This window comes from Magnolia sinica, chromosome 12 (genome assembly GCF_029962835.1).
Source record: "Magnolia sinica isolate HGM2019 chromosome 12, MsV1, whole genome shotgun sequence".
NCBI classification, from domain to species: Eukaryota; Viridiplantae; Streptophyta; class Magnoliopsida; order Magnoliales; family Magnoliaceae; genus Magnolia; species Magnolia sinica.
The window spans coordinates 20320080-20345931 of NC_080584.1; the positions used below are offsets into that span (position 1 = coordinate 20320080).

General features: G+C 39.2%; 3 protein-coding genes across 11 annotated transcripts; all 3 read left to right on the forward strand.

Annotated features, from left to right (window-relative positions):
- Nucleotides 1–5763: 5763 nt before the first annotated feature.
- LOC131221073 (uncharacterized) lies at nt 5764–23303 on the forward strand. Of its 8 annotated transcripts, XM_058216178.1 has the most exons (6): nt 5771–6329; nt 20598–21118; nt 21283–21444; nt 21564–21692; nt 22053–22116; nt 22376–23303. In XM_058216178.1, the coding sequence occupies exons 3-6, from the start codon at nt 21304–21306 to the stop codon at nt 22462–22464; spliced, it is 423 nt and encodes a 140-aa protein (XP_058072161.1). In that variant the 5' UTR covers nt 5771–6329; nt 20598–21118; nt 21283–21303; the 3' UTR covers nt 22465–23303. The 8 variants fall into 8 exon arrangements, 4 of the variants coding, with proteins under 4 accessions (XP_058072157.1, XP_058072159.1, XP_058072160.1 ...); XR_009158969.1 differs by having other exon boundaries at nt 5777–6329; nt 21620–21692; nt 22053–23303; XR_009158968.1 differs by having other exon boundaries at nt 5776–6329; nt 21530–23303.
- On the forward strand, nt 10324–11246 carry LOC131221075 (sucrose transport protein SUT4-like). Its single transcript, XM_058216180.1, has 3 exons — nt 10324–10395; nt 10539–10572; nt 10736–11246. The coding sequence occupies exons 1-3, from the start codon at nt 10366–10368 to the stop codon at nt 10897–10899; spliced, it is 228 nt and encodes a 75-aa protein (XP_058072163.1). The 5' UTR covers nt 10324–10365; the 3' UTR covers nt 10900–11246.
- Nucleotides 19326–19786, forward strand: LOC131221074 (DNA mismatch repair protein MSH4-like). 2 transcript variants are annotated; one of them, XM_058216179.1, is made up of 3 exons: nt 19326–19383; nt 19460–19593; nt 19668–19786. In XM_058216179.1, exons 1-3 carry the CDS (start codon nt 19354–19356, stop codon nt 19729–19731), a joined length of 228 nt encoding a protein of 75 aa, XP_058072162.1. In that variant the 5' UTR covers nt 19326–19353; the 3' UTR covers nt 19732–19786. The 2 variants fall into 2 exon arrangements, 1 of the variants encoding a protein (XP_058072162.1); XR_009158971.1 differs by having other exon boundaries at nt 19344–19383; nt 19481–19593.
- Nucleotides 23304–25852: the final 2549 nt, after the last annotated feature.

A 25852-nucleotide genomic window follows, 5' to 3' on the forward strand; every position in this document is an offset into this window, starting at 1 on the left:
GGGAGTCAAGGGGAGTATATGTTTGATCTTGTTGAATGAAAATGGTTGAATGTTGAAACTGGTTGAATGTTGAATATTGAATATTGATTTGCAGGTATTAACCAGTTGTTTTACTTTTGTTTATCTTGGTTATGTGTTTTGTCACTAGTTTGACAAAGGGGGAGATTGTAAGTGCTATAGTTTATATCCCTGTCTGTTGTCAAACTTGTGGTGCCAAAATCACTGTTATGTTATATATAACTTGCATAAGTGAAGCTCTCTCAAGGATCAACATTCATGAACAAGCTATGCTCACATCAAGTAAAGCTCACAAGACAAGACTCAAGCTAAAGAATACAAGGCAGTTGGTAAAGAACTAAAGACCCTTTCAAGATTGAGCTACATCAAGATTTCAAGATTAATCTACATCAAGACTTCAAGGCTCATACTTCAAGGTCACTTGTTCCTAATGTTTCAATGTCCATACTTCATGATTGAGGTTTGATTGACCATAGGTTAACCTTAGTAGTAGGTCATTTTGGATACATAAACTGAATGTTTATTTTACATGAGTTTGGTCTGTTCTTCGGCTAGTCCTAGGCCTTCTTCGACTAGTCCTAGAGTTGCTTCGACCAGTCTAAGAAATTCCTCGATCAGTCGTGAGTTTGTTACAAATTCCGGATGAAATCTGTTAGGCTTCGACTAGTCCAGGAATCTGTTCGACCAGTCGTAGGAACAGTGTCGACTGCATCTACGACCAGTCGAAAATCTTCGACTCGAATTCCAGCGAAGTTTTTCAGGACCTACGACCAGTCGAAGGTGACCTACGACCAGTCGTAGGAGAGCTTCGACCAGTCATAGAACGGTCAAAGCATATCCCGCCGAATTTTTCAAATATCTGTTATTGCTTCGACTAGTCGAAGAGCTCTCTAGACCAGTCGAAGACCCGATCTTCTCACCTATAAATAGTGCATGAATCTCAGAAGAAATCATCGAATTACTTAATCCATTCAAGCCAATCTTCGTCGAACTTCTGAGAGATAATTCTGTGCTCCATCTAAGCTAAGTGTGCTTATTTAATATTCTCTTTCCTTAGCTTTATTTAATTGATTTTGTTTCTGCTATTCCAATCTGATTTGATAAGTGGAATTGTTATTCCCTTTCTTTGGAATCAAAATCAATTACGGCAAGCCCTATTTGGTTTAATTTAAAATCTATTAGAATTAGAACCATTGTAATCGAGTACTGGACATTGAACTTGGACATTCAATCATCTACTTTGATTTGGTTCTACCGGGCTGCTACAACGAAGGAGATAATCAGGTATTTTACATTTAATTGTAAATCCCTTTCTATTTTGGTTTCTTTCAAGATTTGCCAGAAAAATCTTGTTGTATTGGTTTTCTGAGGAGAGCCAGGAAAACTCAGAAGTGGGGTTTTTTTAATTGTGTAAGCCCACAGACAAAGACAAAAGTGTAAAGGTTTTGGGTGAACCTGGGAAAACCTATTTTTAGTGAACGCTAATATCCCCTGTGTGAGGATATTAGGAGTGGAGTAGCTTTTTGTGTGGCTGTTGTTTAACAGTTGGTGAACACATAGGCGAACCACTATAAACCCTTGTTTTGTGGTTGATTGATTTATTCTTCTAATCTTTATTTAATTTTTGTGGGATGTATGTATGGTGGTGAATGTCATAATCATTTAATTCAAGCTTTGTGAGAATCTTGTAATAGTTTAGAATTTATTTTCTGCTATTCCTTTATCGCTTGATTTTCAATTTCATTTGAAAGTTGTTCCAGCAAGGTTGCCCTGCCATTTTTATGGTGTATGGCTGTCCCTAGAACAATACATCTTTGATTACAAGTTATTTCAATTCAGTTTGTATTTATTATTGTATTCCTCTTCGATTTGAGATTTGATGCAAAGATCTTTTTAGAAATAAGGTTGTCCTACCATAAACTCTGGTTTTTGGTGTAAGGTTGTCCTTAGAACAACGTTTGTATCAACCTCTCAAGATCTGAATTTTGAGGTTATTTTAATTTACTGTATTGTGATTTACTTTGGCTATCATATTCTTTTTAAATTCCGCTGTTATAAGTTTTATTTGGCATTGTCCTATTCACCCCCCCTCTAGGACATATAGCTTGGCCTTTTCAGATAGTGAGATATTTTTCACTCACCTTATTGCCCGCGATGGGGCGACAATCTGGCTTGGAGTGTACTAGACCCCGGTGATATTCCAGAGTTGAGCTGTATTGATATGTGGACTTAGATGAGGATTCGCATGCTTAAGTTGCATTTCACACCACATGGCCTCGGTATGGTCGACATCATCCATGTCTCGCATCGCATAGCCTTGGTACGGCTAATTGCATTCATGGATTCATCAGCATATTCCACATTACTCTGATACTGCATAATTGTATTACTACCTTACGCACACACTTACACCACCCTCTAAGCTTTTCATAAGCTTATGCACAACCGTTGCGTGCAGGTGGCGTTGGCCCGCAGCAGCACTGAGGCAGGAGCGCTTAGCAGATCATTTTGGAGTTTTTGTTCATCATTATTGTATTTTCCTTTATGCTCATTGTACTTGTAAAGTTTTTGATCATAGTGAAAATGTGATGGAGTTTTTGGTTGTTACTTATGGGTTATGCCTTTGGTTATGCTTATTACGAATCAAACTGGTGTTGAAAATCCTCCTCGTAGCATCCCAGGATCGGAACCTTGCGAATGAGCGCTGGGAGCCGAGAGTGGGGTTCTACGAGGCTGTCAGCGCCGGATTCGGCGATCGAAAATTTTGTAAGCCCGGTTTCCGAGTTTGGGGCGTGACAGTGCACCGCGTACAGAATATATTGTGTCATTGTGGATGTAATTCCTTCCGTGGGGTATACAGTAATAGCCTCACAACTAAAGATTCGCCACGATCCTCACCCGTCAATTCATCATCATCTGCTATTTTCTTAGTGGCTTGTTCATGTTCATCAAAGCCAGGGTCTTCTTCTACGGTCTCACATTTAGTGCCCCATTCGTTTATGGTCAAGTGTGCTGCGGGACGTTAAGGACAGGTGTTTGATAAATGGCCCGGTTGGATTGTTCGACCTTGGCTGAACGTAAGGATTTAGAATTCTACTCAGGCCCGCTGTCGTGGGTGTTATATTGAGGCCTAGATGAACCACTCCCCATATCATGGTTTACGGTTGTAGGAGGTTGAGGACGTTCTCCTACTGGTTCTTTTCCTTATGCCACCATTGGATCCTATGCGGGACCCATTATAGGGAGTTGAGTTAAAGGATAAGGTCGATTCGAAACTCTTACAAGCTACGTTTCTACCTAACCTGCCAAATGAACCACTTCATCCATGGTCCCAACTGGGTGCATCTGAACTCGATCCCGAATTGTCGATCATAACCCTTCTATAAATCGTGCCACCTTCTGTGACTTAGATTCTGACAGATTGTTTCGTATTGCTAACCACTGTAATTCTTCAGTGTAATTTGTGACGGTTCGATTTCCTTGTTGGAAATTCTGGTATTGCTGGAATAAATCTACTCATAATCACTAGAAAAAAATCGTGATCGAAGAAGACGTCTCATCCATGATAAGATAGGCGGCTTTTTTTGGTGGGCTTGTGAGAGTTGTAATTGTCCCGCCATGCAGAAACACCAGATTTTAATTTAAACGCTACCAATTTTACTTTTTTATGATCTGACACATCATTATAATCAAAATATCTCTCTACTTCAGCTAGCCAATCGAGAAAATCTTCTATGCATAATAAACCATTAAAACTACGAAGTTCAACCTTACCTCGATAGTATCTTTTAGCACGATCTAAATGATCGCCTCTATGGATTGGTCGTCGAGTAAAACCTTCATTAAGGTCCTTGTCGCTAGAACTTGAATCATCTGGTATAGCCCTACGGTTTGCCACTGGTAGTACTTTACGGAAATCAGGGTTGTACCATATAGCAACAACGGGCGGTGAAACAACCATAGGTGGTGGAGCACCACCTAGGGCTCGGGGTAGAAGTAGCGCATCCGCAAGACGGTTAAGGGTTTCCTGCAGCCCTTACATGGTTAACTGACTCTCTCGGTGGAAAGCTTCCATTCTTTCCGCAATATCATGAATCCCTATATCACCGTCCATAAAATTTTAGCTCATAACTTCGTTGTTTGCCATCAATCAGAGAGGAATCCTCGCTTTGATACCAATTGGCGCAGGGATGAACGTGAATAGGTCGAGCACCGTCTTCCTCAAGAGGATAACTATTCTAAATCCACGGAATTTCTCTGGACTCCTCACAGAGGCTTCTCGAATCCATGGAAAGAAAGTAAGCAAAATAGAAAATAAAATCTATAAAATTCGAAATTGATTAATGAATGAAATAAACGAGTTCACAACCCTTTAAATAGGGATATCAAGCAATGAGAGAGAAATTAGAAGCAAACTACAACTAAAACTCCTAGAATTTGCAACTTACTATAAATAGTAAACTTACTATTTATAGACGGTTGTGATGTCTACTAGTGCGCAGGGTTTTTGGCCAAAAATAGTAAGTGTCCTATTTGGCTTCACCAAACCGTTCTCCTAATTATTCTAAGCTCTTTTCACATTGGGTGCAATTCCTAAAGCCCGACGGATGAAGAGTTATAATCAAAATAGAACTTACTATCTGTAGTAAAAACAGAATTAAAATAGGGAAACGACTATCAATCCGGGGGTTTTTTGCAAATCCGGCTTGCGTAACCCGGCATAGTGGGGTTGTTGGCTAAAGTAGCTCGTTCTACTCCAAAATCATATATTTTATGCCCGATGACTCATTCTTGATTGTGAGATACACCCAATCTAAGGTCCGACGGTCTGGATCACTTTTATTGTCGACCGGTCCTTTTCTGATCCATCTTGGCCATGAAACTATCCGCGACCCGCTCTACATCAAGGTTGCACTGTGGTGGGTGTGACTGTGGTAGGCAACGACAGAGCTACTAATGCAGGTGGATCCCTAACTATGGGCCCACCTTAATGTATGTATTTGGCATTCATCAATTCATCTACAACGCTTTCCCAAGTCTCAAGTGTACTACACCATGGAGATTAAACTTTTACAGTTGAAAACTTCTTGGGGCCACGAAAGTTTTGGATAGAGCTGATATTTGGGTTTTCTCTCCACCCAGGTCTATGTAACTTTATGAATAGTTTGGATGGCAAATAAATATCACAGTGGGCCCTAGAAAAGTTTCAACGGTGAGAATCATTATCACTACTGCTTCCTGTGGTGTGGTCCACTTAAGCCTTGGATCTGCCTGCTTTTGGGCCTATACCATAAAATGGTACGAAAATATGGATGGACAGTGTGGATAAGACCCATGCATCACGGTGGACGCTCAAAGCTCTTGCATATTCCTAGTTGGAGACGGTGGGGGTAGGACGCAATCCATGTCCCTGACATGGGTGGATCCCTAATTATGAGGCCCACCTTGATTTATGTACCCTATATCCATGTTGTGCTTCTATTTTGACAACTCATTTTATGGCATGACCCAAAAACTAAGCAGATCTAGATCTCAAGTAAGCCACATCATAGGAAATAGTGCGGGTTGACCATTAAAAACTTCTTGATTTCCACAAAATTTTTGGATCAAGCTCATATGTCCATGTCTTTGGGACCCTATTAACAGGCACTACACCAAAATCGTGTATCTGGTACGGCTGGATGTTTGGTTCAGAAACGGCTTAGAGCCGTTTCTGGTCTAAAATGGTAATGAACCGTACTCGGCTAGTTGCTGTTATACTCTGTTGTTTCCATTTTTTGTTGGTGTGTCCTAATTGAGTGTTTGATGTTCTTATTTATTATTATTATGCTTTATTGTTTTATTTTGAAACAGATGGACGGAATGGATTCTATTAGTAACCTCTGAGTGGACCCCACATGGCTCGAGAGCCACGTTACTGTATATACCGCAGACTACCGAATATTTTTCTTCATTTCCTTACCCCAAAACGCCCTAAATCCCTCATTTCCTTACGCCATCGCCATTTGCGTCTCCCTCTCCCTCTCCCTCTCCCAATCTCCCTCGATCTCCCTCTCCCGATCTCAACCCTCTCTCTCGATCTCCCTCTCACTCTCGCTCCCTCTCCCTCAATCTCCCTCTCCCTCGATCTCCCTCTCCGTCTTCCGATCTCAACCCTCTCTCTCTCGATCTCCCTCTCCCTCGATCTCCCTCTCACTCTGCCTCCCTCTCTTGATCTCCCTCTCCCGATCTCCCTCTCCCTGCAACATCCCTCTCCCTGCATTTCCTCTCATATGAAAGATGTAGTCGTGCATTTGAATCTGTGGAAGAAGGTAATGTGACGTCTGCTTACTCCATGAAATTGAAATGACGTCTTCTAGAATCTCTCATCATGAATATGTATGTTATAATCTTCCGATAGATATTTGTTTTGGTGTATTTATAAATGTTTATGAACATGTAGTTTTGCATTTTGTGGGGTTTTCAGACTGTTTTTATCCAATATGAAATCTACTCGAGTTAGAAGAAAGTAACTAAAAGGATAACGAATAACACATATCTGCCATTGGCTTGGCAATTATTTTTGAATTAGAGGTTGTTGGATCGAACTCTACCTGATAGAGTTGTTTTTCTTTTTAAAAGAAAGCAAATGAACACCTTAGTTGACGGGGATTTCCCAACTGGTCTCGACTGGGACTCTCTGGTCCAGTTTGGGTTTCAAACACTGCATTAAACTGGATTTTTTTTTTGTTCCATTACTAATACATACTGTAGACTATAGTAGTTAATCTGCCACAACAGGGAGAATGTGGACTTGGAATTGGTAAAAGAAAAATGAAGTGGTAGACTGGGATGATAGTTTAGACCTCGAGCATGTTAATTTAAACTGCAACCCTGCTGGCTATTATGACTAACTGATGAGGCAGGCACTATACTTTTCTTCAATCATGTCTGGGGAGAGGTAGGAAATTTAGTTGTGGTCCTCTTAGACAATCATGATGCATTTGGTTGTCATCTAAATTGCAAATCGATGGGAATTTTTGGCTTAAAAGATGGCTATTTGTTCCATCTGACACTTGGAGTGGTGCAAGTTTTTTGAAACTGCATTATCTTTTCAGCCTTGTGTGCGCCAAATCAGTATCCAGATTCAGGTTGGACGTGAAACACTGGGGATGTTGATTTAGGGAGAAAAGCATCCTGCCTGGGCAGAAAAATCAGGACATGGAAATGCAACCTTTAAGTGCATGGGGCTGATATTTCTTGTAATTAGGAGTTTGATTTCATTATTCACTTCACTTGGTCCCTTTTTAATTAAAAACAGGATATAAAGCTCGGACCACCATTCTGGTTGGATAAGTAGGTCCAAATATCCTTTACATAAAATCGTAGAGACCTCACTGTTCTACAAAGGCCTTTGGATATATCAATTCCTGGCATTTTTTATTGCACAGTTCAAAAACTCACTGACTCAACTCGAAACTCGAGAGAGTAAACTTTGACTTGCTGAGATTTTTAGCTGCATCACTGGGAAACTTGGTTGTGGCCGTGACTCGACCTCACTGAGATTGTATCCTGTTGTTGTTTGATAGATTTTGACTCTAAATTTTTATTTTTCAGAGAAATCAACAGTAGAGAATGCAGGACAAACTCAGCATTGACCCATGGTAGTCCAGGTTCAATTCTCTCTACCTTGTTAGGCATCTGTATACTTGGGTTTATTTTCATGGTATTTTGATTATTTACAATGGCACGTTCTTTATTATTATTTTTTTCCCCTCGTCTTTTCTGGTGGTGATAAAGCAAACATGTTCTACATGATAAATACAATTACTAACTAGACAATGTATTGTGCTTGTATTCCATTTATCTGAAAATGGCTTCTAGTTTGCCCATTCCCATCTACATTTGGCTAGCATTTCTCATCTTTGCTTGGGCACTTGAACGGATTATAAGTGGTTGCTTTTGAAAAAGAGAAACTTTAGATACTCTGACAGTGTGATGGATAATGTGCAGGCACTTAGAAATTACTTAGAAATTGCATACATGGCATACAAGTCAAATTATGCCATCCAAATTATGGTGTTCCCAGTAGATGTATCATGAATAAAAATTAATCTTGTTTGATTATTTGACTATTGGATTGGTGGACATTTATTGGATGGTTAACAATGGGGGGAAAATCCAACAGTCCTATTTCAACAAACAAGTGTTCACAAATGGAATAATCCAATATATGGGAAGTTCCCATGCAGTTGAGCTTCTATGGGGCCCACTGTGATGTTTGTGTAGCAACCACTCTATCCATCAGTTGTGCCATGGGCTGACCCAAAACTCAAGTGAGTCGCACGGCAGGAAAAAAAATGTAAAATGGGTTGATGGCACACATATATCAATGGCCTGTACACGGCTCAAATGTATGAGAACTTCCCATGCAGTCGACTACATTGAATGAGAGATACATGGATGATATGCAGGCAGCTCTAAATTATTGAGAAATTGCAAACTTGGAACACAAATAATTCAAAATAAACTGGTCCAAATTATAAGTACCAGTTTAGATGAAACCAGGAATTACTCTTACTTGCTCATCCAACTATTGTATTTCCTGACATTTATGACAGGGTTAAATAAATAACATCCAATAGTCTTATTTTAAAAAACAAGCGTCCACTTTGTATTATTCAACCCATCTAGTTTTTAGCCTGTAACTGTGCCACAACTGTTCTTGCACAATCTCATAGTTTATTTTTTTATTTAATATTTGCCACATGTATCATTTCTAAGTGTCTGCATATCAAATGTTATATCCAGCCAGAGTATCAAATAACATTCCCTATTGGATAAAGGCTAGTATCCATTTAATGTTCTAACTATTACACCCATCTCTTTATATCACATGACATCATCAACATGATTAAATATCTTTCAGTATGTTACTTACCAGAAAAAAAAAAAAGAACATTTTTTGCCTACTTTTGAGGTTTTTATGCTTCCAATGGCATATTATTTCTATTCTCAGTCAGGACTGTGTAATTATGGATGATAGGTTATGCTTTAAACTTCATTGATCTAGTGAAAAATGAGAGTTTCATTGATGTAGGTCATACTTGTACATAGGACCAGTTTGGCGGTTGTCCATTGTTTTTTGTGGTCCACATGATGAGGGGATTGGTCTGATTTTTGCATCTTTGTGGTGGGGCCAAGCAATGAGTGCATCATCACAGTTTTTGCATTTATGTATTTCTATTTTGATCATGAATTACTTTACTATGAATAATTGCAAATCATTTTTAGGCTTTAACCAGAGATTTAATTTGTACTCTCTAGATTTTATAGGTGATGCTGCTTGCACATTTCAAGCGATTGATGAGAGAGTTTACACATATGCATGACCAAGCTGTTCATCCAACCTGATTCTTGGACCAAGCATAAGTTGTGGGTAAGTTTTACTAACATGTGTGTGAAGCATTGCTCAACCAAATGCAGCCACATGCACCAATGTAGCGTAAGGTTGTGAGATCAATAAAAGCTTTCCATTACGTGGGTCACACTTTTTAGAACTTTTAGCTTTAAAATCAAGTGTTTCCTTCCTCAAGTTTTTAGAACTTTTAGCATAAAAATCAAGTGTTTCCTTAATTGTCTATTTGCAGCCCACCAACCCAAGGATTCAAAGGAAACCTCAGGGATTCATCCATTTTGGACTCATCATGTGTTGTTAGTTGTTACTGATAAAGGTCCTAAAAGGGGTCCTATTGGTGCTACAACTTCCATTTGAAACATCCCTGAGGTCCTAGAAGGGAATTGATGCAAATGGATAAATTCTGGGCATTTTGAAGGAATGGGTTTTCACTTAATCCATCACAATAGGGCATTGGTTTCTTTTTACAGAAATATTTATGTAGGTGGAGGAAGTTGACGGTTGGATTTGTCTGGCCTTACATGCGTCAGATTTTGGGTTGTCCTTCTGTTGGACGCTCACCTTGAAAATCAAGTTGCAACACTCATCAAGTACATGCGTACATCTTAGCATGGATCAGCGGTCAGCCTCTCTCTCACGCTCGTGGCCATTCCTTCGGAGTTGGATTTGGACTTTGGTGTGCTGTTATCATGGTTTTTCTGTCTTTATTAATAGCTTATGTTTCCAGACAGTAGTATATACAGTGTTTTTGCCATCTTCTCATGAGTAGTTTCATTTGTAATTCTTGTGCATGCCTGCTCCTTTCGTGCAGGTTGAACCATGTGTTGGTATTTGGAGTGATAAATGCTACTCAAAATATGGAAGAAGATGGCCATTTATTTTAGTTGGATCCCTCATGATCTCTATCGCTGTGAGTTTTAATAGCTATTGTTTTTATCATTGGTTTCTGGATGCTGGATTTGGCTAACAATACAGTGCAAGTAAGCTTGTTGAAATAGTTGTGCTGCCTTCTATGTTTAATCTACTTTATACGATGACATTTACTACCATGCATAAATCATCTTCTAATGGTTAACATCTTGTTTGGATGTCTGTTGACTTCCTGGTACTGTTTCCATTGTAGGGTCCAGCTCCTGCTCTTCTGGCTGATCTCTCAGGTGAATTAGTGCTACCATTACAGTCTTTGCAGGATTGATCAACTTTCTTTCTTTCTTTATTATTATTTTTTTTCTTACATATATTTACTCCTTGAAGAATAAGTTACACCATATCACAATGTTTTTGAAGAATGTGCTACAAGATTTATTTATGTTGTGACAGGGCCTGACCAAAAAAATGTAGCAAATGCAATATTTTGCTCATGGATGGCTATTGGAAACATTGTAGGGTATTCTTCTGGAGCTAGTGGAAGTTGCACAGGTGAAATTTTCTTGGCTTATATTATTAATTTATTACTTTGCTTTTCTATTGATTGTTCTTGCTGATGTATGGTAATACCGTATATTATCCTCCATACAATATAAACCTTAAACTTATCTCAGACTGAATTAAGGTCTGTAATTTACTCTTGAATTGCTTAATGATTTCCTATTCTCATTTTTTCTTTGCATATAGTTTGGGATCTTGTGTGGATGGGAACTACTTCCCTTTGAGTGATCCTACCTTCTTTTAGTGACATAAATATTTTAGAGTCCTTTTCATGACTCAACTTCGGCATTCGGTTTTCTATCAGATTGTTTTATTTGAGTACTCATTTTTAAGCAGGTGGTTTCCATTTTTGAAAACAAGAGCTTGCTGTGAAGCCTGTGGAAATTTGAAAGCAGCCTTTTGGAGTCTTCGCTTCTATTCGCTGCTCATGATGAGGATGGGCCTAGTTTGTAAGTATCAACCTTTTACTTTGATCTCTTGGTCTTCTGTAAGGACCATAGCTATTGGTCATTGGGAATATATAGTCTGCATTAGGAGGTTATGCTTTTTTATATGCTTCTGACTTTGAATTTTAGAATGGCTAGTTTTAGTTTTTTTGCTTTTTAGTTTTTCTGCACTTAGAAATTATGATATGCAGATACTACACGGACCCATCTGGTACCTTTTGGCAATGTAATGCAAAGGCAATAGGTTCGGGCTCCGAAGGTGCTGACAGCTCGTTGCAGGAGCAATACAACAAGGATCATTCATTCAATCAAAGATTTTCTTTTTTCTTTTATTTTGTTCATTTTCTTCTTATTTGTGGACATTATACTTCTGTTTCTATATATATTACCAGCACAACCTAGGCCACGGGAACTTATGGATGGATTTAAGCAATTTGCCAAAGTTAAAGAGCCCAGAGTTATCAGAGAGCAGCCTTTATAGGTAAAGCACACAAATCCAATTTCCCTATGGTTAGATATATGTCCATATGTGCTTTTGACACGTTTAGTTTCCTTCAACAGTTACATCCACCAATACATCCAGTCATTGGAGAGGGATGCCAGGTTGGACATGATTGAAGGAACAAATGAGAAGACCCGAAAGCGTTTCAAAAATCCAAAATTATTATATAGTAACTGTGCCAAAATATGTAAGCATGCTTCTGTTGCTTGGTGTCGATCCATTCTTATTAGTTTGGCCTTGATCACTTCATTACCTGCTGAAAATGCAAGCGTTCAGGCTCCTTCAACCGTAGCTGCTTGTTCAGAACCTAGCCTGCTGCTTTATGATGTTCTGAGCTTTTGTTTTGGCTCCATGCTTTCAAGATCCATTCCCCATTGCCTCTAATCCTGTATCTCATGACCCTACTAAAATAGTGTACTGTAATTTTATTTGAGAGAAGATTTAGAGTGTTGGACGGATCAGTTGAACTGATATGTCGTGCTTTACAAAATCATTGTCATCGTCTCATTTCCAAATTTGGAAGTGTTAAAAGAGCTAGAGAGGTTTCTTACAGCCCTAATTCTCACATTTGAAAGATGGATGGCCTTCCTTAAAGTGACGGTTTGAAGTGAAAGTAGTAAATGGCTAAATATTTTGGCAAATGTGATTAAACCAAATAATAATAATAAATAAATAAAATGAACCACTCCTTATAATAATAAAGGCCATTACATGAATGGTCCTGATCTATACATTTCTCTGCCACATGTACTTTGTAGAGATGGTTCTACCGTAACATCTCCCCAAGACCGAGATATACGATTTGTATGGTTGAGAGGTTATTAGAACCCAGCACCTACTAGACCCTACCATGGACGGGTTACTGTTCACATGGCAGATCCAAAATACAATGAACTAAGGGGTTTAAAATTGTTCTTAAAATTCCTTCCTAAAATCTGACCGTTGGCAACATTAATAAGCATTCAAAACCGTATCTAAAATCGTGCCTAAAATGTGACTGTTGGCACCAAAACGGTTTAAAACCATTACTAAAATTCTGTTGAAACGGTACCCAAAACGGTTCTGAACCGTTCTTGATCTTCTGCGACGCCTCTTTTAGGAACGGTATTGAACCGTTCCTGAAGCATTTAGGAGCGGTTTAGAACCGTTCCTAAATGACGATTTTGGTGTAGTGAGGTTGGATGTCAAATAAACATTCGGTGGCACCCATAACCTGTTGGACACCACTAAGCCACTGGTTCTTTTTTATGTGGTCCATGTAAGATTTGGATCCGCTTCATTTTAGGATTATGCCCTAAAATGAGCCCTCAAAATGGATGGACAGAGTGGATTTAGGTTACATACATAACAAGGGGGCCTCACAGTCAGGGATCCACCCACCTCAGTGGATGATCCACTGAAGCTGCCCCCCTCTCTGGTTGGATATTTTTTTACACCCTCCAATAAAGTTGTTCGGTAAAGCTTTAAAAGGTCTCTCCATTTTCATACATATTATTTAGGCCGTATACTTGCCGACATTCATCTCGCCCGGGCCTACTAATATCATTACACCTTTCATGTGGCTCATAATACACTGACTAAAGAATTTCATTATCTTACTAAATAATTGTAACTTCATAACTCTTTCAAAGCACTTGAGTTTTGTTTTTTTTTCCAGTCACCAACAAATAGACGGTTAAAATGTAAAATTTCGTAAGTACATATATATAGCCCGCATCTTTCCAAACATCTATTTCATCAATCCTCTCCCTAAAATTGCTAATATAGACCCGAAAACTTACCTGGCAAGTTAAAGACCCGAAAACTTGGAATTTCGCTACCTTTAGATTGCTCGTGGTGATCTCTTGGAATCTATGTTTGATTAGTGGCCTACAAAAGACTGTTATGTACAAAAATAAAATAAAAATAATAATAATAATAATAAAAGACAAATTCCAATCTAGAAGACTGCACCGGACATTCCTCATCCATGGTGGGGTTGATCGCATGGATGGCCTGGACCATTTATGGATTACATCCATATTCAAATCTTGTGCTATGGTTGTGGTTGCAGTGGTGGCTGTGGCTGAGATTTTTGCCATTATCACGTCTATGCTTTGTGGGTTTAGGGTATCCTTGAGGATAGCTTATCACCAAGTGGTAGTCGATGCTTACATGGTGGCGTGGCCACTTGTGCGAGATCTGTGGCATTTATTAGGTGGGCCCAAAATTGAGGTGGGTCCATTTATCATCAGGCCACATGTTTTTGAAAGAAATGGACATTTAGAATAAGAAGATTGGTAGCTTTTATTCTACATACACGCATGGCCAATGTTGTCATGTGCAGTCGCATATGCGAATATGCGATCGCATATGCGCATATATTTGGCCCGATCGCATATGCGGCAGTGGCATATGCGATCACTGCACATATGCGATCGCATATGCCACATGTGCCAGCATATGCGATCGCATATGCGATGTATGCGATTGCATACTGCATATGCCAACGGTCAGATTTCTGACCGTTTTTTTACCATTTTTTTTATTTTTAAAATCCGGATTTTTACTCCATATATATGCATTCTAAGCATTCCTACTTACAAAAAAAATCTCAAACTCTCTCTCTATTCTCTATTTCTCTTACTACATCCTCGCTTACTAAGCACTTTACATTTTTACTCCATATTCCATTTTCATATTTCTTTTCTTTTCTTTTCTTTCAACTTTCAAGAATCAAGATGGTACAACAAGAATCAAGAATCAAGAATCCAAGATACATGATACATGATACATCATTCATACCATCCATATTTAATAATCAAGATTCAAGATTCAAGATCAAGAGTTAAGACGAGAGTCAAGAGACTCCTCACTCCTCTAGTCCTCTCCAATCTCCATCCACTAAGTTTTCTAAGTTCTAACTTCTAAGTTCTAAGTTTCTAACAACTTCTTTCTATCATTCTTTTTAATATTTTGTTTGTTAATTGATTTGTTAGTTGTTACTTTCTTAATTGTTAGTTGTTACAAGACAACTTACAAGTTTGAAGTTACAACTTACAACTTACAAGTGAAGTGACAAGACAAGTTACAACTTACATTACAAGACTACAAGTTACATCTTACAAGTTACAACTTACAACTTACAACAAGTTACAACAAGATTTCAAGATTACAAGTACAAGACTACAAGTTGAAGTTAGTCTAGTTACAACAAGATTTGAAGTTGGGAACCTCTTTTAGATTTGCTAGTTGTTACATTTGTAATTTTACTTTTATTTGTGTGTAAATCTCTCTCTCTCTCTCTCTCTCTCTCTCTCTCTCTCTCTTTCTACAAGTGTAAGTGTAAGTATAAGTGTGTAACTCTCTCTCTCTCTCTTTGTACAAGTGTAAGTGTGAAACTCAACTCTCTCTCTTTTTCTCATTTTCTTTTCCCTCTTATTCTCCCTTTCTACAAGTGTAAGTGTGTTGATGGACCAGTAATCACTCAACTAGTATGGGTTGGAATCACTCACAAGCAAAGAGGAATCACTCAACTCTCTCTCTCTCTCTCTCTCTCTCTCTCTCTCTCTCTCTCTCTCTCTCTCTCTCTCTCCCCCAAGTCCCATCTCTTTAGGCTCTTTAGTACTCTTTACTCTTACTTACTCTCTTAGATCTACTTCTTTCTTACTTCTTAGTTCTTCTTCTTATACTTCTTAGTCTCTTACTTTACTTTTATTTTTATTTATAGTTTACTTTCTAGTTTCTAGTTAGTAGCTAGCTAGTTATTTTTTAGTGCTAGTAATACACACACACCACCACTATCCACCATCATAATGTTTTCTTCCCAATCTTCCTCTTTGAAGCCCAAGTCGAATGACCCGGGTTGGAAGTATGGGCACTACCGTAGCGCTATCGAAAAGACTCACATAGTATGTGAGTTATGTGGGTTTGCGAGTTCCAGTGGCATTGCAAGGCACAAGTAACACCTTGCACATTTACCGGGGTCAAATGCAAAAGCATGCGACAAAATTACTCCAGAAATTCGAAGGGAGATCGTGGAGTATATGGAAAAATAATCAAGAAAGAAATACGATAGTGCCCTACGTCAGGAGGAATATATGGAACAAGATGCATATGAAGATATAAATGTAGTTAATGTAGATGAAGCTAGTCTCACTCCCTCTACTTCAATAGGCCGGTCTAGACCACAAGTACAACCATCGAAAAGAGCCTGAGGGCATGGGCCCATAGATAGATGGTGTAGACCACACCCCAAGGATGTGGTCGACCAAAGGGGTAGAGGGAAAGGGCCGGCTCAAACAACTTTAGAGAACCGGTATAAACAAAAAGATAGGAAAACCATAATTTAATATATTGCTAAGTGGTTTTACCAAACCGGCATTACTTTCAACGTCGTTAAATCGAAAAGCTTCAAGGTGATGATTGAGGCTATAGGTCAATTTGCACCTGGGCTTAAACCTCCTTCATATCATTAAATGAGGGAGACATGCCTAAAAACTAAAGTTGAATATACACAATCCTTCATAGCTGAATATAGGAAATCATGAAAAATATATAGTTGTTCACTAATGGTCGATGGATGGACCGATAGATCCGATCAGTCTCTCATTAACTTTTTGGTAAATTGTCCAGCTGGGACAATGTTCTTGAAGTTAGGGGATGCGTCGGGCCATTCACACACAAGAGAATATTTGTTTAACTTACTAGATAGTGTAGTTGAAGAAATAGGTGAGGACTACGTTGTACAAGTAATTACAGATAACGTAGCCTCGTATGTAATGGTCAGTCGTCTTCTTAGGGAGAAGAAGCGACGTTTATTTTTGGACCCCCTGTGTGGCCTATTGTATTGATCTTATGTTAGAAGATATAGGTAGATTATTTATAAACGTGATTGCAAGGGCTAGAAGAATCACGGTCTTTATGTACAAACACTCCCTTCTTCTCAGTCAAATGAGAAAACATATTGGGGGTAACTTGCTACGTCCAATAGTTACCCGTTTCGCTGCAGCCTTTTTAACACCACAAAGGCTACATGCAAAGAAATCAGAACTTAGAAGCTTTGTAGTGTCGGCCAATTTTACAAGTGGGCCTTGGTCAAAGAAGGCTGACGGGAAATGAGTTCAACAAACAATTCTTTCTCAAAGTTTTTAGACTCAGGTGGTAAAGGTGCTAAAATCATCCGAGCCCTTAGTCTCTGTGTTGCGATTGGTGGACGGGGATGAGAAGCCCGCAATGGGCTACATATATGATGCGATGGAGATGGCGAAAAATAAGATCATGGACCATTTTAACTATAGAGACCGTGATTACAAGCCAATTTTAGATATTATAGATAGAAGATAGGGCAGCCAAATGTCATCCCCATAGTATTCGGCTCCTTACATCCTTAACCCAGCCTGTTTATTCACTTCTGCTGATCCAGTAGAAGTACTAACTATGCATATGGTTGGATTTATTGATGTCTTGGAAAGAATGATTCCAGATAGAGGAGAACAGGACAAGATCTCAACTTTGCTGGACTTCTACACAAAAAGTGAAGGGATATTCTCAAGGGATATCGTAATAAGACATCGGATAATAAAATTACCTAGTAAGTACTTCTATGAATGAATGTTAGTGTACGCTGTTAACTGTGTACTGAACTCTTAGAAAAAGTTTTTCTACAAAGTGTCTCTAAGAGATCTAACGATTCTAACCTATACTTAAACTGTTTTTCTCAGCTGATTGGTGGGCTGCCTATGGAGTGGACCCAAACAGTAAGGATCCAGCTTTAAAGAAGCTAGCTATGAAGATTCTCGGACTCACATGTTCTACCAGTGGTTGCGAGCGCAATTGGAGCACGTTCGAGTCGGTAAGTAAAAGTTTAGACTGTTTAGTAATTGTTTTATTTTTTCGTAGCCTAAGCTAAATTAATTACCTAAATATTTAATGCCAAATGCGCTTTCTTTCTTGCAGATTCATACTAAGAAAATGAATTGCCTTAAGCAAAAAAAGCTCAACGACTTGGTTTTCGTTCAATACAATAAAAAATTGCGAGAATGATTCCAAAGTAGGAAAGAAAAGCCCGGCTTCTTTGACCCTATCTACTTAGATGAGTTGGATGCAGATAACGAGTGGCTCGTAGAGACGGAGGACCCGGTATTTGCTGGAGAGGATCTGACATGGGCACAAGTTGAAGATGCCGCATATGGATTGACACTTGGTGAAGGTAGTAGTACCACTCGAAGGCGAAGGACGGGGGGAAGCCGGGGGGCGAGTAGTAGCCGTTAACCCGTTGATGAGATTGAGGAGATTGAAGAATGAGAAGGTGATAATGATGATCAAATTGATGATCATCCACCATTGGATGTTGATGAAGTATTAGTGCATACAGATGACGAAGAAACGGAAGAAGAAGAAGTGTATGTGGAAGAAGGAGATGACTCAAATGATGATGATGATGGTGGTGGTGGTGGTGGTGGACCCGGTGGTGATGTGCCACAATGGATGCTAGATCAATGTATATCATGAATCATGATTATTGATTAGATAAATAATAAATACATAACTTCTTAATTTTGTTTAATAGTTGTCTCATAAGTCTAAGTGTGTTGATGTTGTCGATTGTTTGTTGATAGCTTGATATTGAATCATTGATAACTTGATATATTATGTATTGTATCACTATCATAGTATCATGTACATGTAGTGTTGAATGTTGAATATGGATGTCCCATTTCATTTCACAGGTTTGGCACTCGTTGATTGCTCTGCCAGTTCGGAGACAATAGGTGTGCTAAAGCCGGCAGTTGATTTGGGTTGTTGTATTGTGCTGTCAAATAAGAAGCCACTTACGTCTGGAACTGTAATCAATTATCCTAACCTTTCCTTATCTAATAATATAGCTTTTGAATAATGCAATTACGGGAAGTTTGGAATTTGGATAGACCCTAGAATGTAGATGTAATTTAAGCATCCTTATGTCTACATTTTGTGGGATGTTGGGTCTTTTGGGCATCTCATTCTCTTTTATCATTTTTCCTGCAGGAAGATTATGAGAAGCTAGTCTCAAACTTGCGTTGTGTTCGATATGAATCAACTGTAAGCTTGTTTATTCCCTGGTTCTGCTAACCGTATCCACTTTTCTTCTCTTTTATACTTAGAAGCATAGCATTTATTGCAATTTCTTTGAGTGTCATTTCTCATGCTTCGTGAATACTGGAGTGTTGATGTTGATGTTTCTAGCTCCCATTTTCAACAGTCATTCAGTTTCTAGTCCCATGATGTGACTGTAATGTGGCAGCTATTTTTCTTTTATGAGGGACTAAGATTTATATATTATTATCTTTTGAGTGCTATATTGTGTGATTTTTTTTCTCACTTGAGCTAAAGCCAGTTCTTCAAATCTTATATGAAATGGGACGTGCTCCAGCAATACTGATGCCTCCGTAAGCTAATGATGGCACTTGGTAGATATGGGGCCCACATGGATGCAGGCCATCCAACTCATTCATCAGAGGGTCACCTCATGCTACTGTATTATGGGTTTTGATAGTCTTCTTTCAAATGTTCATCCTAACACTAAAATAGCGCAGGTTATCATGGCTCGTGGGTGCTTTGATGATACTAAGGTTGCAGAAGAAACCTCTTGTTCTTTTGATTTTTTTTAAAAAGGATTTTGGATGTTATAATTATGTTTATAAGTAGCTTTTCATCAATGTTTCACAGGGAGCTGTGCTGGTTAAAAGTTTGGCTGCCAAGGAACCATCTGCTCTTGCCTTGGATACTTATTACAAGCAGTATTATCTCTGTTTGGCTGCCGCTGCTGCTACTATCAAATGGTAATCCAATTTTGCATGCATTTCAAGTTGTATGAATCACATTACGTCAAGCTTAAATGAAATCTTTTGTGCAGGATGATAGTGTTAAATGGAGAGCATTGCAATTTATTTCAAGTTCACTTGGTATTCACTTATTAGGTTGTATGTTTTCTTGGTCATGGAAGAGAAGAAGATGCCCATGAATTTTTGAGGTCGGCTGTTTAAACTATTTCTGGAGTTTATGCTGCATCCATCTGGACATATATTTTATCAGTTCAAATGCATGTAATGATATCCTGTTAATGGGTGATTTTGGCAGGTATGCTATTGATACAATGCACTCTAGGTTGACAAGGAACTTATTATTTTAGAGTAGCTGCAGCGTGAAACAATGGCAGTGGCTGGAGATGGTGGTTTGTGCAGTCGACTGGCATATTTGGGCTACTGAGGCTTCTATTTCTTATGGAGAAAATTTTCAAACTCTGGCAGTGTGCTGGATGATACACATGCACTTAGAAATTGCAGGTCGACAAGTGTTCGAGGGAATGCCTGTGAAGATTTTTATCTTGTGGAATTGCAGGTTGTGATTCTCTTTAATTCATGATTCTTTTCTTCTGTATTTTTTTAGACATATTTAGTTGGTAGTAAGTATGAAATGATTACCTGAATGGATTGAAATAGCTTGAGTTTCCACTAGATGTGTTTTGTGGAAATAAGATTAAGTGGAAAAGTGGGCCATCACTGCAATCATCATCATAACCTTGTAGCAGATATTTGGAGTCAGCTAAAAGCGGGTCATATATATGTAAATTTTCAGCACATAAATGCTAAATTCACTTCAATAGCTTACTTGATTAGTTGTTTTTATAGACTGGACATGATAGATGCAATGCAGGTTTGTGACAAATGTGTTGATGGCTTCGATCATCACTGCATGATAAGGAATTATATCACAGATAAAACACTTTACTGAAAGTAGATTCTACCAGTTTGGCTAACACTGCATTATTGTTGCCTATTTTCAGGTATCTGTACAGGAGAGATTTGCTTCTTGCATCAGAGTTCAATATCATGAATGATTATATGCCATCAGGTTTGTCAATTCAAGAGTTCAATATCATGTTGTTTATCTATTGATCGTTTGGCCTAAAACATCAGATTGCTTGATGGGTTTTGATTTTTAAGCTTTTTCTGAAAAATTTTCCACTGACAATCATGTGAGTTGTAAAATCTTATGATCAGTTTCAGTGTCCTGCCTTCATCACTCTTTTCTGGATAATATCATTATCTGGAGGGTTGGCCATTCCTTCTGAGTTGGATTTGGACTTTGGTGTGCTGTTATTATGGTTTTTTTTTTCTTTATTAATAGCTTTTGTTTCTATGATCTTTAATAAATTTGCAGATTATTGAATCTCTGATAAATGGGGTGGTTTTATCTGAAGAGGAGGCAGAAGCTTCTCTTGATTTTTTACCGAGTGAAGCTAATGAAGTTTTGATCAGTGCTTTTCTTGTTCTTTTGAGAGCCAAAGGAGAGTCATTCGAAGAAGTGAGTAGTCATATGTAACATTTTATAAAAGAGTAAAATATGTGATGTTTCTGAATATTAGAACACAAGCATGATTGAGAGAGAAGCTCCATAAGCTTGATTCATAGACTGAAATTGATAAGCATATTACTCCTTTATAGATTTATAGATCTCTGCATTTGCAGGTTGTGGGATTGGCGAGGGCAATGTTCAAATGCTGTAGGAAGGTTGAAGGAATGACTGATGTGGTTGATATTGTTGGAATGGGAGGTGATGGGACAAACACGATTAACATATCAACAAGGGCTTGTATTCTAGCTGTTGCCTCTGGTGCAAAAATTGCCAAGGTGGTGCTCCTTTCACATAAGGAATAATGTTGAAATTATTCTAGTATGTACTGTAATTAATTAGAATTCTATGTTATGGTAGCAGCAAGGAAATAGATCCAGTTCTCCTGGATGTGTAGGATTCCTCTGTGGGTGTCTATCTTTATTTGAATATGAATAAGAAGCGTTGTTGCAGATGTATGAGATGCCTTCAGCAAGTGAAACAGGAGTACTACCTAGTGAAGAACAAGCTTGAATCTTTATTCGGGGTAAGGAGATTTCCTTCTAATGTGTGATTTTATTTTCCTACCACTCTCTGTTTTTACATAAATTCTACGTTCATAATTTATTATTACTTTTATTTTTACAGGCCTGTAGCTACTAAGGTAAATCATTGAATTATATGAGAGATTTCTTATTCCTTGTAAATTTGTTTCTCTAATATGTACAGTTTTGTTTTTAGTTCTAGTTTTTAAGTGTGTCTGTGTTCCTTCATTTGGCTTGACAATGAAAGCTTGAAGGATATGTTGTTGTAAAGTATGCTCTCAATGTAATATTTTTTCCCACGTGGTTGAGAATTTTCCAATGCCATTGATCTTGCTATTGATGTTGTTGTTCTCTGTCTGCAGCATCCTGAACATATTAAAAACTTGATTTTGGTGGGTCCTGCTGGATTTTCATCAGAGTCAGATGGTAAGTCAGAGTGGCTAACAACTGAAACTTTTACTTTCATGATTTCAAGTAATCCTTCTTTACGATTTGCAAAAAAGGCACTTGAGGCTCAGCCGTGTTTCTTTCTTATGGTGTGATGCGATGCCATGAAAATCCCCATTGGAGTGATTCCATGTGATTATCCCTTTAATAGATCAATGGTCTAGACAACTGAAACTTCTACTTTCATGATTTCACTGAATTTGAATTTGATACCTTTTTTATTTTGTACTCATGGCAGTTCATGTACACCACCAGTTCATGTGTCCCAAATGGCCAGGAAATCAGGCAGCTCTGCTAGCCATGTGGCTCACAATGATAATCAGGTGAGATAGCTTGACCATACATGCTTGAAGTTCCTCTTCAAATGAATTTTTACTATTATTATTACTGTTTGTGCATGGCACAACGACTTTTACTTCAAATGCCCTTTTTCAAATTGAGCTTCTACTTCAAGGTGACCATTTCAAATTGAACAAACAACGACTTTTAATACCTGAGCCAGTTGCACTCCAAAATCTAGTTTTAATTCCTTGTTTGGGAATTACGTTTTTCCTTTACTTTTTCTGCAGCTAAACCTCAACCAGAAGTATATAGTTGAATACCGATTTATGGTTAGTTTTGGCTCCTTATTTGGGCTTCTAGATCTTACTTACACCATTCATTTCTATCAGCTCCCCAGTTGCTTGACCGGATGCGAGTATCCATACATCTTCATTTTATTGGTCTTTATAGTAAAAACAAAATTAGTGATTGGTGTTAGTCCACTAGATCAATCCTTTCCTTGTTCTAATGTTGAATCGTAACAAGGTGTGATTTTATATAAACAGATGGATTGATGGAAAAATATGTATTGTTTCCTTTTCATATTGATGGAAAAATATGCAAGTCTTGCTGAACTCAATCAGCCAACCTAGTTTTTGCTTGGGGCATGTAAGTATCTGACATCAGATACTTGGATGTAATTGACTTGGATCCAATCTACTAACTCCATGCATTTTGAAGTTCAACTGTGATAATATCAGGACGTGATACTGTTTTATCTGTGATACTGATAAAAGAAATCATGATATGATACTGATAAGCTGTTCCAATATTTATCTGTGATATGGCTGCTGGCATCTTTGATTTTACTAAGCTGAATTAAGAGGTATTTTAGTTTTTTGTTCCATTGTCGTTATCATCTTGCACATCAAATTGCTAGCATCCTTTTTAAATGAAAGTAGCTTGACCATTTCAATCATCTGACACACTCAACATTGGGGTGAGTGTTGAAAGATGTGTTTTTATTTCTTTAGAGGGTATTCATGGATACTCGTTGCATTTAACTCTAGTGGCCATATTATTTAAGTTTCCAATTTTCAAAATTAAGGTACCATACTGTGTAAGACCCGTATCATAGTCCGTACTGTTCCGTAGACTTCTGCGATCCTCCCGGTCGAATTTCGCAACCCTCGACCCATATCCGACGTTTGCGCGCGATCCTAAGCTGAGTCCTGCATACCAAGATCAACTCGATTCGAAACTTTTATCTTAGCGACTGCGTCGTCGCCGCGGTTCTAACGTCGTGACTTGTGCACCGAACCCTAGGTCAGAAGATGTGGGCTTGCGTTTATTTCGAAGAAACACCGCGCATTGCGAACTTCGAGGGAATCTCTACGACATGTCACATCAAATCAAGTACACCACCTTACCTCCATGCCACCTCACCTAACAACAAGTACAAGTGGCCTCTCTCTCTCGTTTCCCGCAAGTCAACCCTCTTTCTCCCCTCACCACTACTCTTTTACAAGTTTTCAAACAAACCCATCCCTCTTTACAAAATTTTCAAACCAAACCATACCCCTTCATCTCCTTTCCTTACAACCACCACATCATCCCATCCATATCATCCCATCCTCTCTCTCTCTCTCTCTCTCATTTCTCAAACCTCTCCAAGCAACCCCACGCGTCCAAGCTCCTCTCTCCCAAGCCAAGTGTGGCCCACCCTCTCATCTCTCATCCCCACCATCAAAACTCCATCATCCACCGTTGGAGGTTGATCATAGGAGCTAAGGAGGTTAAGGAAGCAAGGAGAAGGCCGATAGGTGGGTGATCTACCGTTAATTCTCTCTTTAAGGGGCCCACTTATGATGGGACCCACTTGATGTATGTGTTTGTGATTAAAGATTGGCCCATAGTGGCGGGGTCCCTCCACTCAACCGATCTCTCTCTATTTCTCTCTCTCTCTCTCTCTCTCTCTCTCTCTCTTCATTGTGATGGTGTGGATCCCACCAATATGAGTTATATCTACCCCGTCCATCAACATCAGACGGTGTGGCCCACCCTATTGCAGGTGATGATCCACACCATCCACTATTTAAATGGACCCAATACACCCTTCTTTCTATATATTATATTATATATATATATAATATAATATAATATATATTGTATATATATAATATAAGATATATATTATATATGTATATACATGCAGGTGGACCACGTGCATGTGGAGCCCCACCATGATGCCTGTGATATTCCACATCGTCCAGCGTCCAGAGACGCTGGACGTGGCTCAACAGGGGAGTGTGAACTAACGTTGGGGTGTACTCTCCCACTAAGCTTGGGGGTGGGCCACTTATGCAAGCCCCACCATGATGCATGTACTTAATCCAAGCCGTCCATCCTCTTCCTCAGATCATTTTAGGCGTTGAGGCAAAAAATAAATTGAATCCGAGTTCTTAACGGCCCATGGCATTGAGAATAATAATCTTTGCCGTTGAAATACACCTCGATACTTTCGCACATCGAAATATACCCAATATTGGGCTTGATAGGTTGTATGGAGACATGGAAACCAGTGGCCGAGTCCGATTTCCCTGATGCGGGCCCCACCTATGCAAAACCTCAAAAAAACCCAAATAAAAAAAAGGGCTAGCGCTGATGCTGCAGCTGCAGAACGCACGCAGGCAGTGCCAGCGCCTGGCGGACGGACGGCCTGGCAGGGACCCACGGTCCCAGCCGTGGGCCCCACCATGATGTGTGCTGCACATCAACACTGTGCATTTGTTGAGTCCCCTTTGGGACAGTGGGCCCTCTAAAAACCACCTGTATACCATGCTCAGGTGGCCCACATCATAGGAAACAGTGGATTGAACATCTGCCATTGAAACCCTTCTGGGTGTCACAAAAGTTTTGGATTATTATGAAATTTGTTTTCCCACTTCATCTGGGTCCGTGTGACCTCGTCAATGGTTTGGATGGCATATAAACATTATGGTGGGCCCCACATGGGACCCACTGATGTATGCATTATACCCCCCACACCGTCCCAGGGTGGGACGACTGGTGTACTTCACTCCAGCTACTGGAGTAGCGTCACCAAGTTCTGTGGGTTACAGTGGGCCCTAGGTTCACGTGACCTTATGAACAGTTAGGATGGCAGATCAACAGCACGGTGGGCCCCTGGTCCACATCACCTTATGAACAGGTTGGGTGAAAAATAAACAGTACGGTGGGCCCAGGTCCACTGACCTTATCAGCAGGATGGGTGGAAAATAAACATTTCAGTGGGCCCCATGTCTGTGTGACCTTGTCAATAGGCTGGGTGGAAAATAAACATTATGGTGGGCCCCACACGGGACCCACTGATGTGTGTGCTCCATACCTTCCATCAGTGTGGTCCCCACCATGAGGTATGTACTTCATCTATGCCGTCCATCCTTCCATCTCT

Excerpts from the sequence above, each read along its gene's own strand:
- LOC131221073 (XM_058216174.1), top strand. The coding sequence starts at position 5,916 with ATGGCTCGAGAGCCACGTTACTGTATATACCGCAGACTACCGAATATT. Across the intron at positions 6,330-9,885 it reads ATTTGAATCTGTGGAAGAAG|AAATATTTATGTAGGTGGAG; the intron begins GTAATGTGACGT and ends TTCTTTTTACAG.
- LOC131221075 (XM_058216180.1), top strand. The coding sequence starts at position 10,366 with ATGCTGGATTTGGCTAACAATACAGTGCAA. Across the intron at positions 10,396-10,538 it reads TGGCTAACAATACAGTGCAA|GGTCCAGCTCCTGCTCTTCT; the intron begins GTAAGCTTGTTG and ends TTTCCATTGTAG. Across the intron at positions 10,573-10,735 it reads TCTTCTGGCTGATCTCTCAG|GGCCTGACCAAAAAAATGTA; the intron begins GTGAATTAGTGC and ends ATGTTGTGACAG.
- LOC131221074 (XM_058216179.1), top strand. The coding sequence starts at position 19,354 with ATGGCTCGTGGGTGCTTTGATGATACTAAG. Across the intron at positions 19,384-19,459 it reads GGTGCTTTGATGATACTAAG|CTTTTCATCAATGTTTCACA; the intron begins GTTGCAGAAGAA and ends GTTTATAAGTAG. Across the intron at positions 19,594-19,667 it reads GCTGCTGCTACTATCAAATG|GATGATAGTGTTAAATGGAG; the intron begins GTAATCCAATTT and ends TCTTTTGTGCAG.